We start from the raw sequence: 14,575 nt of genomic DNA on the forward strand, positions 1-14,575 counted from the left end.
TGTACAGGGAGATAGTGATTATTAGACAGATACCCATTTTGTGACTTAACATTGCTTTGAACATCGACGATTGGAAGCCCAGATCAAGGTTTTGATGAACATATCAATCGTAACCGGCAGACGCCTCCAAATGCAGCCATTCGGTGTATTTATTTTTGCATGGTCCGGGGACAGCAGAGTAAGGATATCCATGAAAGAGGGAAGAAAAGCCTGACCCAAGTTGGGTCAAGTATTGGAGATGGCAACGCATGGGGAAAAAAAAAAAACTCGCAAACACAAAGGGAGACAAATTATACAGTTCCTGCTATACTCAAGTCACGGATCTCCTGCAAGACTTCCTCGACCCTGTTGTCCAAATCACCACGGGCATATTGATCTCTTGTTTCGGCATCCAGATATTGCTGCACCTGAGCCATACGGGAATATGCCTCAGCGCAGAATCGCAACTGAATCTTGACCAAGGCCTCGAAGCTGGGGTCCAGATAGGGCACCCGCAGATCGATGAGCTGGGGAAGTTCCGTGAATAGCTGTTCGTTCAATTGCTCGTATGCCTGCTTGGCCATCTCGGTTTCTTTTTCTGTGCGAGGCAGCTTGGTCGCGTCCTTGTCGGGCTTCTCAACCAGCTTCTTGACCTTCGCTCTCATCGCATCGTAATCAAGCAATTTGTGGTTCCTCTTCTTGATACACTCATTGATGTCGGGGAAGTAGGCGCAAAACCGGGTTATTGGTTCGAGGACAGTTGTTCTGGCAGTTGTGTCAGCCAGGACCAGAGAAATTGTAATGACTAGAGATCGTACCTGTAGGGTCCGTCCAGGGCCTTGATTGTTTCAGCGTCCAGGTCCTCAACAGCCTGCTTATAGCTCCTGCTAACACCGTCGCGTGTTCCTGCCTCGCCGTAGAACGCATCGATCGTCTCTGCAATGCGCATTTGCGAGGCCGTCATTGCTAGCAAGTATTGAAAGTTAACCTCATGTGTTGGTGAATCAGAATTGAGCTCGCCAGGGATGTGACACACCTCGTAACGAATCCAGGTAGCCCTTCGCTTCTTTCTGTAGTCGGTTTGCCGCAGTCTCCATAGTTCGGTAACGCCTAAGTAGATAACGACGATCAGCGGTCTATCTTAAAAGCCCGCAGATCTCAACAAAATCCATACCGTTCTTCGATTTCATAATCCCGGTCATTGGTTCTTTCCACATGTCCTGTATGAATGAAGCAAACCATGTGAGCCCAGACCAACCCACTTTAATCTCCAACGATATTCGACGGGTCATCTTGCAATCGGAAATGGTAGCCGATCGCGGGGCTGGTCTAACTGTGTCGGCATACCTGTCTTCATCATCACCTGCGTTGTCGCGCGGTTGACATTTTTCTTGAATCCTACATGAAGCTTTCCGTCAGTCTAATTTTCTTTCCAACATCGGTACTTCGTGGATTGGGTGATTTGCGCACCTGCCCAAGACATGATGGCGGCTGTAGGCAGAAACGAAGTCCTGAATCAGCAATGTTTTGATTAGGAGCGTTGTCGGGGTCGTGGTTGATTATTTCAAATAGAAGATATGAATGAGATGCACGCAGAGAATCTGCTGAGAAGAAAGTGATCTTAGGTTTGCAAACCGTCCACAGTGAAGAGATTGAATTGTTGTCGCAGCGCTGAAGCTGGATAAGATGCCCAAATGCGGGATGCGGATGATGGCTTTCGGGATGGTTCTTGGTGGCTGTGTGTGGCTGTGTGTACGGTACTCCATACGGGAGCTTACCACTGTACCACGGATTACCGTCGATGACAATGGAGTGTGCGGGGTACTTATTGTATCTTACATTATATTACCCACCACAGCCCGATCTCGGTAATGAACTAATGGTGCCTGTGAATTATGAGCATACGTCATGTCACATTCTACCTGAGTCGGGTCTCGTCGTTGACACACTCAAACATGATGTCAATCTACGAACCCATCAACGATGGATTTGGAATATTGAAATCGGATAGACGATTGATATGCTTCAGGAATGCTTAGTGAGCCGGTGAATTTATGGAGTCTCGTACTAAATGTGTCCTCCTTGTGTTAGGATACCAATATGGGCTCAAGCACACTGATTATATCATGTGCTTGTCCTCAGATGAACATCAATTCATAGATTGAGTATTGAGGGGATCAGTCACTAAGAGATCTTTAGTGGAACATTATGATTCAAACTACGTTCAACAAGCTTATCTGCCTTGTGCACCAGGGCCATATCGAAGAAGTGGTTCCGAAGCGATCAGTAAGTATTCCACTGACACCAGTGCATGAACCAATTGAATGTCGGAGATTCATCAGGGAGAATCTCGGATTCCACGAGTAAGGCCGAGCAACTGAAGAATCACTCCACACGTGGCATGAGTGTGAATATGTTCTTTGGTCGTGCTCATAGCGAGCAGCCTCACACTCCCGGTTGAAATATCATCGCTCGCGACGCACTCGGGTGCATATTGAATGATGGATAACTTGAAAGTCATTCAAGAGCTTGAAGGGGGCTGGTCCATGTAACCGAGTAAGCCCGGTGACCATGTGCTGGCCCCCAGAAGCGTTGTGAGGCATTCTGGTCTTCAATGACAAGTTCTTGACCATGCGCTTATCTCGCATCCAGGCAAAAGTTGAGGGTAATCTTGAGCATGTAACAGTAGGACGCAAGGGAGCCGAGCCGAGAGACTTTATTATCTTGTGTGATTCTGTCTTTCATCTAGTCAGTATTCAATATGCTCATGCATTGGTGCCAAAGGAGCCTCGAGTCTCTTCATCACATTCCTGTAAGGGAGTAGAACAGGAACCGGCAATTCCAAAGACAACAAGACGAGTATGCACGGCTTCCAGCTTCTCATCTGACAGTGATCTGGCTCGTACAACCGCTGTGAAGCAGTGTAGATCAAACCAAGCTCAAGGGATCTTGAGCGGATAGATCTGATTACTCTTGTGAAACCATCCGTACTCAGTCGCAGTTGGGTCAGCTGGCTTCTGAAGCATGCGTCTAAAGAAGTAACCCATGACGATGTAAGCTACCTCACTGGCCGGCTCCTAATACCCAATCATCCATTGTCGTTGCTCAGGACTTCATTGTCCGAGTCTTGGAGAGGATATCCGAAGTGCCTGCAATCAGCTACATCGTTGAGATGCCAGTGTAGCAACAATTGTGGAAACCAACATGCTATGAGGTCATTCGTTGCCTTCTCTTATTTAACCTCACAAAAGATCTTCAGATATTAATTAGTCTACCATAGATCAGATGATTGATGGATTATGCAAACAAATCTACAAGCATGACGGTATGATGTCATTATCACATGGTTGTCAGCGCGTATTGACGGATGGTGGGCTTCAAGATCTGAATGCGTTGTACATCAGAGCAAGCATCGACAGAGAAAATTACTATATTCTCTAATCTATGCGTATGGCTGACATTTTACCGTGTTCAGTATTTTCAAAGTCTTTATCACTATGATGACATAGAGAACATGGAAATATCAGGCCGAAGAGAAATCACCCATGTACCAAAACCCGCTATCATTCATCATAACAATACAGATTCATCATACGTAGTGGTATGCTCATGAACATGATGAAGAATTGCAACCAAACATTCCTTGCCTAACGCAAGCCCATCGCTGCTTGAACGTTCCGCCAAAGGTTAAGCATAAGAGAGTAGCCCCAGACATATTGTACACTAGAAGATTCCGAACAACAGAAACTCAGAAACAGTCGGAAGAACAAAGGAATATAGGAGTAAACAAGATCAGAATAGACCCACAGAAGATGAAGAAAAAGAAAAGTAAACATGTAAGAAGCCCCATCAGCAGGATCAAAGAAAACTGGTAGTCGAAGAGAATCATTAAAATCATATAGAACCGGTAATCGATTGTGAGAGTAAAAGGCGAGGAAAAGGAAATGATAAAGAGCTCAAGGGTCATGACTGTTCGTTGCATTGGCATCAGAAGCATGATGGTCAAACTAAGCCCATAAGCTAACAGCAGAAGAGAGCAACATAAATTTATGCGCCGGTAAGGAAAACAAAGGTACCTCCTTCTATAAAACTAGTGAAAGGAGGGCAACCACCTGATATAGGCAACACATAAACCTCCCTGCTTTTGCGAGAGACACAGGAGGCAAAAAGGAGCAGATTTCCCAAGAAGGCACAAACCCATAACCACATAAACAACACGAGCGGCTGGGACAATGCCTTCCCCACAAGATGCGGAAATCTCCCCTTGGGGCATCCAAGGACACAAATCAAATGCCACAAAGTCATTTTAGAATCCCTCCTCGCCAGCCTTACACAGCTTGATCTCACGAACCCATTCGGATTTGAGGACCTGTGAGGCGTTGATACGACGAGAAGGGTTGGGGTCAAGGATGGAATAGATCACGTTCCGGCAACGAGCCTTAGAAGATGTCAACTCTTGAGCTTTTCCAATATAGTTTCCATGAGTTCTTACCCGATGTAGAGTCTCGATAGGAGCATAACCATCCTCGTGCTTGCGGCCTTCCAGATACCGCTGGTAGAATTCGTCCTCATCCTTGCGGGCAACCCTCCATAGATGTCTTCCTGTCCTCATGGCCATGTATATGACACCTGTGGCCCAAACATCGACTGCTCTAGGGTCAAATTCTCTTTCCACGTATTCCTCGGGCGCGATGTAGGGGGCGGAACCGCAAAGACCCGCGGTCATGTGCGGTTCCTTCTCCCAGGCCATACGGAAGCATTCGCCGTTCCCGAAATCCGTGATCTTGAGTGCGCCATGGGTGGTCAGAAGGAGATTCTCTGGTTTAAGGTCACGATGAGCAACACCCATCTCATGCATGTATTCCACGCCACGCATGAGTTGTTTAAAGAGGCAGTCAGCTTCGGCAACTTCCAGTTTGCCTGCAGCTAGAACAAGTGTGTACAGGTCACCGCCTGCACAGTACTCCATGACCTCACAATAATCGCCCTTGGCGTCTTGCAACAGATCAAGCGTATGGATGACATTGGGGTGGCGAAGGGATGAAGAGATGCAGAATTCAGAAGTCAACCGTTTCTGGTATTTCTTGGCGGTCTCCTGTGGGCGACGACGAAATTCTTTGACGGCATAAAGCTGCTCAACTCGTGAATCTTTAGGGTCCACTTTGTGGGATATCCGGACAATACCAAAGGCGCCACGTCCGACAATCTCCTGGCATTTACCGTATTTATCAACAAGTGAAGCCGTGGCGTTCGGGCCGCCCTTCCTATCGGCGGCAAGCTTATCACGTTCATTCTTAAATTGGTCGATCCACGTAGACATAAGCGACAGTTGCTGATCATCTACATGATCTTCTTTCTTTCTGCTACCACCGCCTAGCATGTCTCTCAGAAGGTCGGTTAGCTTTTCCTGCCGTCTTGCACTCTTAAGATGGTGACAGTGTGAGCCATCGGGAAACACCTCGAATCGCTTGTGTACAACGCAGCCTTCTTTCTGTTCCTTTGGATTTGTAGACTTGGTCTTCTTTTCCTTGTCGTTATCGCCTTTCATAGATGTTTGTCGGGAAGGAGCCCGGGATGATGGTCTGGACGTGGGTCTCGATTGCTTGGCACTGCCATTGGTAGAACCCTTAATGCTTTCTGTACTGCTATCCGAGGAATCACGAGCCGATTCCAGCTCTTTTGTCTCTTTAAAGTCTTTTTGTGACGACTTTCCGGAATTTGAGAACATGCGGGTGAGGCGGTTTGCCATCGTCGATCTCGTGATCTTTGCAGTTGCAGGGGTTATGGGGAGTACATCCCCGTTCGCGGCGGACAGACTCATGCCCGCAAGAGCTCGTGTTACCTGAGGCTCTCCATCTCGAGGGTCGCTTGAAATCTGTGATGCTGCGGCGGAAGAGACTGCGGAAGGTACAGGTGAAATCGATTGCGGAGTCATGTGCGGTGGACAAGAGCGCCGATTGTGCACGGAGGAAAAAAAGTAACAAGAAATCTGCCCCCAGAACGAGTGAGGAGGACGAGCGCCTACAGCACGAAGCTGAAGAGGCTAAAGTCAATCACGTTTGGGAGACGTGAGATCTGGAAATGAAGGAGGAGTTGTGAACAGAGAAGAGGGGGCGAGTGAAAAAAGTGTGTTCGCCTTTCGGTGGTCTTTGGTGGCCTGAGGCGGCGATGGTCTACCGAGAAAGTAAAAAAAACGGAAAGGTGACGAAAGTGACTTTTTGAAGTGGAGGGCGGCAGAAAAAAAAAAAGGGTGGACTCAAGAGTCAGGACAATTGAGAAAACAAGGAAACAAGAAGATAGAAAAGAGAAGGAAGAGGTGAAGAGATTTAGCACCGCGCAGCAAGGCACAGATTGCCCAGACTGGACAGTCTCACTTTACCGAGGACAAGATGAAGATATTTGGATGATGATGTCCTGCAATTTCAAGATGGGTATGCTCACGGAACAAGAAGACGGTGTAGCAAAAATTACACAGGGGGAAAAAGTGAAATGGCGCTGCCTACGAAGTTGGGGAGAAGAGGTTGAAATAGTACTGGGGGCCGCCGGAGGTGGTACTACCGTACTCCTCCGTCGCAGTAGCAGTAGATGCGGTCCTGACAACGTCAAGTCTCCAGTAGAAAACGGCCAGCTATTTTATGATTCGATTGAATCATTCTGCCATTGTCCTGGTATTATTATTAATATAATTATTATTATATTTATTGTTATTTTAATATTCATTTTTTCTTGTGGGATTTGGGACCGAGTCAAGGTCAATTTCGAAACAGTTGTCCTTCGTACTGCCTACCCTGATACTTTCTTGCCTTCCTACCGGTTGGTTAGTAAACGCTTTCAAAGAGATAGACAATATTAATCCTCAAGGATTCTGTCGGATGTCCTACAAAAGCTCTGGAGACATGTACAGCGATAGTTAATCACCGACTCGTTCACTAATACCTATCGTCAAGACAATACCCCTATGTACATGTATACAAAGTAGATAGGTTTCGAGATGGAGTATGGAGTCAAGAGTAAAGGTACCTACCTAGTGATCACTAGGAAGTATAGGCTACAGGGGATCCTTGGTTGAGAGTTAAATTTTGAAGATTGGTAATGATTACCGAGTACTGTACCTTGATCTCTCGTAATAGTCATACCTAAGCCTGGGTATCGATTCGCAGCCACAATAGTGGCGCACCAAATCGAGCTATCTATTAGGTGACAGACTGACAGCACACAATAATCCTTTATTGATGGAATTCAGAATCTATGGGAAGTAGTAATCCTTTCTTCTGCTTACCAAGGATGAAGATATATAAAAAATGTCGAGGATTTACTAAATGCCAACCCCCTTCTAAATCCGAAAAGAAACATATATTACTAATACGATGATGGCTGGCATCAGAAGTGGCGCGAGACTGTAATGTCTGTATAGACAGTAGTATGCGACTAAGACAGTCTGAAGCAAGATCTTAAGTCCAAATTGAAATGACAAGTAGAGCAGAGCATCTCTGACTACAATAATGAATGACGCTACGGAGTACTTCCGCAACCCCATTCCTGTAGGACGATCTGTGGAACATCACTATCTACTACTGACCACTCCGTACTGGGTCTCATATGCAACATGTTCAGATGAACTGAGTTACGTTCTAGATAACTGTCAGCCAGGTACCCCAGCAAACAACAGTATCTACCTCCCAACCTAGGTAAAGTATGAGAACGCGGAAAGCGGTCATTTCTCTGCTAACTACCTCAACTTTGAACTATGATGGTTAGTGGTGTCTCAAAGGTATCCCAAAACATCATCCACCGTCTTCTTCCCCTCCCTCTCACGAAAATCAGTCGGATGACGTCCCCTTCACAGCCAGTCTGTTGGCTGATAATCTTCCATGTTGAAATGCCGATTTTTCGCTTGGCCTCATATAACTCAGACCACTACCCAATATCTTCGAAAGTGACGTCTACAATTGACCAGAAACGGCTAATATTAGTCAACATAATTGAGGCTGTGCAGGCTCCTTGGTCATGCATACGGAGTATATGATCCAACCTATGTTTCCGCACATCCTAACAGGAGCTGGTGGCTTAGGTAAAAACAGAGCTAATCAATCGGCTTTTGATCACTTTGATTGAGATTCAAGGAGGGGCAGAAGGTTTCTTCAGTCTTACTGCCTCCCACTTGGGCTGGGAGATATTGTCTACTACATGGTACCTAGCTACATAGACGCTCAACTCCACGCGGAGCACCCGCCACTTAAATCGATAGAATCCAAGACTTGTGGTCAAGACTTTCAGATAGGGCTCCTGACTCAGTTTGTCCTTTTTGCAAAACATATCAAAATATCTCCGGCAATGTTAGGATGCTGGCCCTCTATATATCTAGCTCTTCGATTGATATATTCATTTTGTGTGGGCTCCGCGGACTCCGTTATTCGAGCGCTCCAAATGTCGGTATTGCATGATAAGGGCAGAGTCAGGGATTTGGAATTAACCACATCAATACATGAATTGCCTATCTAGCCATCTATATACTGAAAGGAGAATTTCAACCCCCAATCCGTCTGGTCACATAGGAGGCTGTCGTTCGCTATTCTGCCTCAAAATGTAAATAGCCAACCTGACCAGCGAAGTCAGTAAGATTTCCCCGCGAAAATTAAGCCAAAGACGTGAATCAGGTGGTAAAAATAATCCACCTATACAGATACCAGTCCCAATTGAGGGTTTCTACCGGGTTGCCTCGTTTTCCTTGGAGCCGAAAGGAGTTTCGATCATCAGCGCCCAAAGACCTCCATATTCCCGTGTATGTGACTTCGTGATCAGATCCTGACTACCTTAGCTGTACTTTGAGACGGATTTGGAATCCCACTCTGAATCCTTTGGATGTATATTTCTTTCTGTGGTTGCTTCTGAGAAGGAATCTTGGGTGTGGGGTGATTGAGTTCTTTAGAGGCGGGCATATGGAAGGATATCGCATACCAACGACAATAACGACAGCAACAACAACAACAACAACAAAAATAAATTACTTGCGCAGTTGCGCTCCTGGAATCCCTACCTAATCTGTAGGTACTAGGTAGTGGAAATAATGGAGCGTATCCAAGGATCGCAAAAACGGGAAGTAGACTCGAAGTAGATAGTTGATTACCGCTTCGATACTCGGACATTAAGCAATCGTCAAGCTCCTAGACAAGGGACCCTCGAGCCACCTTGCAATCACTGCACGCCTTTACTTCCAGGACGATATCTATACGAACGATGGAGACACGGAGTACAAATGCACAATGGAAGGAAGAACACGCTGTCTTCTTGGCGCATCAGCAAGCTGTAAGTTCCCATTTCTTCATTTTCAGCTACTCAGCTTGGCATTTGGAGGATGCTTTTTCTTGTCTTGCGGAAGATAAGGTCGTCGATATTGATCGGCAAGCCCTATTGTTGGTATGTTGATAAGCCGTTTGCTATTCTCACCCATAGCTATCTAGTCTATATAGTGCATCCCTGTGTCTGATCTCCGGCCTGTTCGCAATGCATTTCACTCCTTGCCCTGCCGGGGTGCAACCTCCAGGCTGTCATGTATGAGAGAGACATGACATGGTCCAAACCACGCGATCTGTCGGCGACTTGAGAACCGGCGAGAATAGCCACTCGCGTATTCCGCGGTTAACGTAACTAAATTGGAATCGCAACTGTTGACTCGAGCATCTTGAGATCGAACGAGGGATTTTTCCTGGCCAATCGGCAAGAGAAAAAGGAAAAATAGCACGAGCGTCCATCTGTAACTAAATCATCGCTAATCCGCGGGAGCAACTACCAGTAAGCTAAGCACTAGAAGGCCTTGGTGTGCTACCCACATTGAAATGTGGCTTGTTGTGTGCTTGTATGGGATTTGGAAGATCCCGAGTGTATCCTGAGGGTACTTGATAGTGGTCATTGTATTTTCGTTCATTGCGTCTCTTATGGAACCGTTTATTCCATATCTGACGCTGAATTGACTTCGATCAATTATGAGGACCCAAATCCACTTCATTCTGCAAATGGAAAGAAGAGAGGGCTCGATATTTGACCACCTCAAGTCCAGAAAAACAAGTATCCTAGTCCTGCAAGAGGCTTACTGGTTTTCACATAGCCTGCATGTCGGCGATAACCCTGTACAATGGCAATTTTTCTCGGGGTGTTCATCGATCGGTGACATCCTGAACAGGTATAACATCATGTCAAGCATCCAGCAAATGGAACAGAAGGTTGGTATCTTTATCCCAATCACTAAAACCCTTACAGTCACATCTTAGCGTGGAGAACCAAAAGATACACCCATATCCCCGATGAAGTGTGCTATTTGCCCTCGGACAGCCTTCTGACATCGGCCTTGCGCAAAATGCGCTACACAAGAATGTGTTCTCGCCGTGGGCTGATTCCCGGGCCATCGAGGAGGGAGAAAGAGGACAGTATCGGCTGCGTGATTTGATCGAGCCAGTCAACATCCATGATGCGTCGATGCTGACATTGGCACTGGTTACCGGCTGTCGTCTAGAGCGTGGTGCCTCCTCGAGTCGAGAACTTCGCGTCCACGAGAAGGTAAAACCAAAAGGGCGTTGTCTCAAGTGATGTGTCGAGCTGCATACACACTTCTTGAACGGGCACTGATCACCGCCGGCCCCTAAGGATTACCTCGATGGATGCAATTGAATCCCATCAGGATGGTTGACCTGGCCGAACACCCATACGTGCCCCCACTTTCTCAAGCCATGAGCTTTTGGAGACGTCCCTGCAGGGGTTATGTACCTCGAGCCTCATCTGTTATCAGACACCGGATCATACCTGTGTGTTAATAGTTTGTATCGTGCTAGGTCAAATATGATATCCAGGTACGGCTCCCGTAGTCATCGGTATATTTGCGCGGGTCTTCTTGGAGCTTTCTTTCCAGATTCAGATTTGAGCGCGAGAACTCTTCGAAAGATGCGGAGAGAATAGATACCCAGCTTAGATATATTGAGGAGCCTAGGAGGCTAGGAGATTAGCTGGGGATCATGGTGGGCCTGGCTGGCTGTACCATCCGGGAGATACCATGTCAGGTTGTTCGGCTGGAAAGGGCATGAAAATCCCATGAATAATTTCAATTCTATCGAATCCAGTTTACTTGTTCCTGCTGACCGCTACTTTAGACAGACATTACAGTACAGTAAAAAAAAAAAAAAAAATCTGCAGCAACAGCCGGCAGAGTCAAGCGGGACAGCCGATGAGACCAACTCAGCTCGTGGGCAGAGTAGATATCACATGTGTCTTCCTCCTTTTTGATTGACACTGATGAGATTAGTATGCACATCCGATCAACCATCAACCATCAGAATCCGTGGAGCAAAAGTCCAATGCAGCATCCAAAAGCGGGTAAAGAACAACAGGCTCAACAGCACTGCAGGTTTCCCCACAGATTACTAGGCACCAATTGCCATGTGCTTATTTTGAATTCTCGTGTATCCATCAACCTATGGAGGTGTAGCCCTATCAGGCTTGGAGAAACCACACAAGGAAAGCCACAGCCACCGCCACCATGATCAGAAATCAACAAGTCATACTCTACTCCCGTAGATGTACTTGCAGTGCTCCTCTGAACATGTACATGAAGCCAGTCAAAAGAGACCAATGTTTCACCTTCAATATTAAAAAGTTTCAGACCATCCTTTTCTCTCTCCCGTTCAATTCTCACCCCGCTAAGGACTGTATTCGATGGGTTGGATTGAGACTGAGTGAGGCACATTGTCTTTTTAGGTTGTCGGTCGTTTTTCGGGAAGGGAGCGCGGTACCTTAGGTATGGGTGGGTAAAATACAGTATCGGAGCCAAAGTAACTGATGTTGGTAAATTTCACTTTTTGATAATATACACGTATTTTTCAGTACCCCCAGTAATTTCGACAGTTGGATGGTTAAAGTAATCAAGAAGTGATATTATTGCTCCATCAGTTTTGCATTTGGCCTTCCCGAAGAAGCTTAACCTGGCCTAGGTGACCACGATGCCAGTTAGGCCCTTTTTTTTTTTTTTTTTTTTTTGGCATTTGCTGTTTTCCAAATTCACAGTCCCAGCCAGTGAGCCAGTAGATAATTACCTACCTGAGATGGACTAAGGCTAAGTAAGCTCCATCATACTGTTCTGCTGAGCAACCTGCAGATGTACCGCGTGCCTATCACTGACTACCAAAGGAAGATCATGCATGTTCAGCTCCAACATTGTGTTCATAGGCTTACTGAGAGATTTATCAACCACTTCCTATCCACTGGTCTTTCAACAGATACATCATTGGCGCATGAGACAATTATTAAAGCCAATCAGTTATGTGATCTTCTCTTGCAGGCCCTGCAGCTCATGCATAAGATCAACAAAACACTACGGGCTACGGCGTTAGGCGTGGTGGGCCAGTGGCTAAGATTAATTGTGCTTTATTGGGAGGGATGCAGATTGCTTTTGCTTGCTCTTAGTTGGAGCTGATTAGAAGGCTGGACACCAATGCAAGATATTATCGTAACGTAACAGCTTGTCTAAAGCAATTGGATCTTGCAGGCCCAATAGATCATCTTGAGATTGCTGATGATGAGTTGTTGCCTCTTGATTTCTGGAAGTCGCTCCTCCCTCACTATTGATGGCGAATTCTCAGCGTCAGAAATTCAATGCAATCGCTTCCGAGATCACTGAATCTCGAACCCTTTTCTGTCGAACCTTTCAGGCCATGCCAAAATCTTTCCGTCACAACGAGAGTCACAAGAAGTTCTATCTTCAATTCTGATGTTGCTGCGCCCTGAAAAAGACTCTGGAAGCGCCCACATGTCGAGCACACGTGGGTCAGAGATGATGGGGTCATTTCCTTGCCGAATGCCGCGAGTTGTTATCAGATCATCCTCGAGACTCATTCATAGGATGGTTGCAGAAATTTGCAGACACCATATGCCCCCAAAGCCCTATCTCGGCGGAGGAAAGACTAATCTTGCATCGGTTCCATAATTTGATCCAACAAACTTGCGATAACGCAAGCTGCCAAAGAGGTCGAGTGCATGATTGAGCGTGGAACCGACAGGCTGCCGAACATAACCGAGGCCAGAAGCACCGCCATACAAGCCACCGACGGAAGCATTAAATCATCCACAATTTCCACGATCTGCCGACTCCCATGTATTGTACTCACGGTGTTAGGGTGGAAACATTACGGAATAGATCACAATCCTCACTCTGAGTCGTCTGGGTCGCTGAGCAGCTATGGTAGGCTGCGAGTCGACGTTTCCGAACCGGTGGATCCATGAGCTCAGCGATATATAGTCGTATGATGGAAGGATAGGACAGATCTCTGGCATGGCTTGCCGCGTTTCCGCTGAAAGTGGATTGATCCTTGCCCATTAGACATCACCTTGAAACCACCAGATTTACGGTATTTTCGATGGTCGGCATCGAGATGGGGCATCACAGTTGATTCTTGTATCAGAACACCTGCTGACGCTCCACAATATACGGCGTCTAGGAAAGAACTCGTGTCTGTAAATCAGAAGACCGTTAGAAGGACACACAAACGCCAGTCTTCCATCTGTCTCGGGGGTTCTAAGTCCAACAAAACATACCACAAACTGCTCTAGGGATTCTTCAAAGAGTTCGTTATTCACACCCACACCTCCCGGATGCTCGACAGGAGAGAGAGGGTTTTTAACGACTAGGGACCACGCTATCAGAACGACAGAGACGAGACTGATACAGGGAAGATGATCACCTACCATACTCCACATATAGATTGATATAAATCTGTTGCAGAGCAATTCGCATGCTTGGACTTTTCAGATCCGTAAGCATAACAAATTTAATGTTCGTAGGGGTCTCGTAGTAGTGTAGCTTATATTGACTGGTGCGATAGGTGACGAAACTGGGTACACAAGGCATCATTAGTCGTCGTCCCAATCGCAAACAGAAGCAACTGAAGAATCTATAATCTCACCTATCATCCTCACCACCCAACTTGCGCACCATGTTGCGGAGTGAAAAGACAGTACCGAAAATCAACTTCGCGTCATCATCGGTTGTCCGCGCGGATTGGCCATAGACAGATGACACCCCGTTCTGCGTCGCAACTTCGGAAGTTGGTCGTGAAGATTTACCAGCTATCGATGCAGGACGAGGTAGCCATTGCCTCTTGTAGATGCACTCAGCTAGAAGAACGCGGACGGATACGTTAACCACTGTTTGTTTACGTTTCAAAAGGAAAGGTTGTATACCATGACGGTCGAAGATGTAGAATGAATAGACAACCATTGCGCAGGAACTCGATGAGACAGAACTGTAAATGAAAAAGAAAAAAAAAAGTGTACAGTACAAAACAGATTCGCCGAAAGAGGGTGGCTATCGTGAAAGATGATGATGAATACCAAACAGTCGCAGAGAAAGCATGATGGTTGTATTAGGCTCGTCGAGAACCTCCAAAGAGCTCGTGGGCGGTGAGTGAGCATTTCCCCTCCCTCAACTGGTGTCAACTCATGTCTCACCTCTCCCCTCGCCCCTCTTTCTACACTGGTAATATTTTCACGACTCCTACGGTATCATCAAATCCGATGGAAGCTGTTCTTTTTCATTATCATCATCGCATATTTT

The 14,575-nt window shown here is 46.4% G+C and overlaps 4 protein-coding genes across 4 annotated transcripts, besides 3 other annotated features; 1 reads left to right on the forward strand and 3 right to left on the reverse strand.

Annotated features, from left to right (window-relative positions):
* Positions 1-290: 290 nt before the first annotated feature.
* ACLA_009220 (amphiphysin-like protein RVS161) lies at positions 291-1,462 on the reverse strand (the record flags this gene model as incomplete). Its single annotated transcript, XM_001273927.1, has 6 exons — positions 291-744; positions 798-945; positions 1,016-1,089; positions 1,154-1,199; positions 1,327-1,377; positions 1,450-1,462. The coding sequence occupies 6 exons, from the start codon at positions 1,460-1,462 to the stop codon at positions 291-293; spliced, it is 786 nt and encodes a 261-aa protein (XP_001273928.1).
* Positions 1,463-4,285: 2,823 nt separating this feature from the next.
* On the reverse strand, positions 4,286-5,728 carry ACLA_009230 (serine/threonine protein kinase SAT4; the record flags this gene model as incomplete). The annotated part of the gene is made up of 1 exon (XM_001273928.1): positions 4,286-5,728. The coding sequence occupies one exon, from the start codon at positions 5,726-5,728 to the stop codon at positions 4,286-4,288; it is 1,443 nt and encodes a 480-aa protein (XP_001273929.1).
* A 920-nt stretch (positions 5,729-6,648) lies between these two features.
* Positions 6,649-6,688: a microsatellite.
* A 2,249-nt stretch (positions 6,689-8,937) lies between these two features.
* Positions 8,938-8,976: a microsatellite.
* Positions 8,977-10,169: 1,193 nt separating this feature from the next.
* Positions 10,170-10,563, forward strand: ACLA_009240 (uncharacterized protein; the record flags this gene model as incomplete). Its single annotated transcript, XM_001273929.1, has 2 exons — positions 10,170-10,199; positions 10,309-10,563. The coding sequence occupies 2 exons, from the start codon at positions 10,170-10,172 to the stop codon at positions 10,561-10,563; spliced, it is 285 nt and encodes a 94-aa protein (XP_001273930.1).
* A 1,418-nt stretch (positions 10,564-11,981) lies between these two features.
* Positions 11,982-12,003: a microsatellite.
* Positions 12,004-13,420: 1,417 nt separating this feature from the next.
* On the reverse strand, positions 13,421-14,239 carry ACLA_009250 (TRAPP subunit BET5; the record flags this gene model as incomplete). Its single annotated transcript, XM_001273930.1, has 4 exons — positions 13,421-13,456; positions 13,507-13,658; positions 13,708-13,853; positions 13,926-14,239. 4 exons carry the CDS (start codon positions 14,237-14,239, stop codon positions 13,421-13,423), a joined length of 648 nt encoding a protein of 215 aa, XP_001273931.1.
* Positions 14,240-14,575: the final 336 nt, after the last annotated feature.

The sequence above is a fragment of the Aspergillus clavatus genome, genomic scaffold, assembly GCF_000002715.2.
Source record: "Aspergillus clavatus NRRL 1 1099423829795 genomic scaffold, whole genome shotgun sequence".
NCBI lineage: Eukaryota > Fungi > Ascomycota > Eurotiomycetes > Eurotiales > Aspergillaceae > Aspergillus > Aspergillus clavatus.